The 697-nt window shown below is 47.5% G+C and overlaps 1 protein-coding gene across 1 annotated transcript in view; it reads left to right on the top strand.

Annotated features, from left to right (window-relative positions):
- Nucleotides 1-697, top strand: part of LOC101845373 (disintegrin and metalloproteinase domain-containing protein 10) — a gene marked incomplete in the record, with an annotated part of 19,137 nt that overhangs the window by 7,118 nt on the left and 11,322 nt on the right. The window contains 1 exon segment of the mRNA XM_005111883.3: nucleotides 378-576. Coding sequence (XP_005111940.2) covers nucleotides 378-576 — 199 coding nt within the window.

Here is a 697-nt window from a genome sequence, read left to right as displayed (position 1 = left end):
GGACTGTGCCTTCATTCATTCATTCATTCAATCATTCATTCATTCATTCATCCATTCATTCACTCTCCCCCACCTTCTCTCTCTCCAGCACGACTAGGGCATGGACTGTGCCTTCATTCATTCATTCATTCAATCATTCATTCATTCATTCATCCATTCATTCACTCTCCCCCACCTTCTCTCTCTCCAGCACGACTAGGGCATGGACTGTGCCTTCATTCATTCATTCATTCAATCATTCATTCATTCATCCTTTCATTCATTCATTCATTCTTTCATTCTCCCACCTTCTCTCTCTTCCTCTCTACATTCATTAATTCCTTCATTCATTCATCCATTCCTTCATTCATTCCCTCTCCCACCTTCTCTCTCTCCAGCACGACCAGGGCGTGGACTGTGCCCCATTCGGCAGCGAACAGCCCAACGCCCACCAAGGCAACTACATCATGTTTGCCAGCGCCACCATGGGCGACCGGCCCAACAACGATGACTTCAGCACGTGCTCCAAGGACAACATCACTCGCATGCTGCACGTGGTCATCAACGAACTCAACGGGAAACGGAACTGCTTCAAACGTGAGTGGATGGGTGGTGGTGGCGGTGGTTGTGGTGTTGTTGTTGTTAGCGATCCAGTAGCATCTGAGCGTTAACTCTTCTGCATGATGCCATTCGGTAATAGCTGCATGTTTGATCTAAT

This window comes from Aplysia californica, unplaced genomic scaffold (genome assembly GCF_000002075.1).
Source record: "Aplysia californica isolate F4 #8 unplaced genomic scaffold, AplCal3.0 scaffold01141, whole genome shotgun sequence".
NCBI classification, from domain to species: domain Eukaryota; kingdom Metazoa; phylum Mollusca; class Gastropoda; order Aplysiida; family Aplysiidae; genus Aplysia; species Aplysia californica.
Note: the sequence above shows the minus strand (reverse complement) of the source record. Positions and strands in the feature narration are given on the sequence as shown.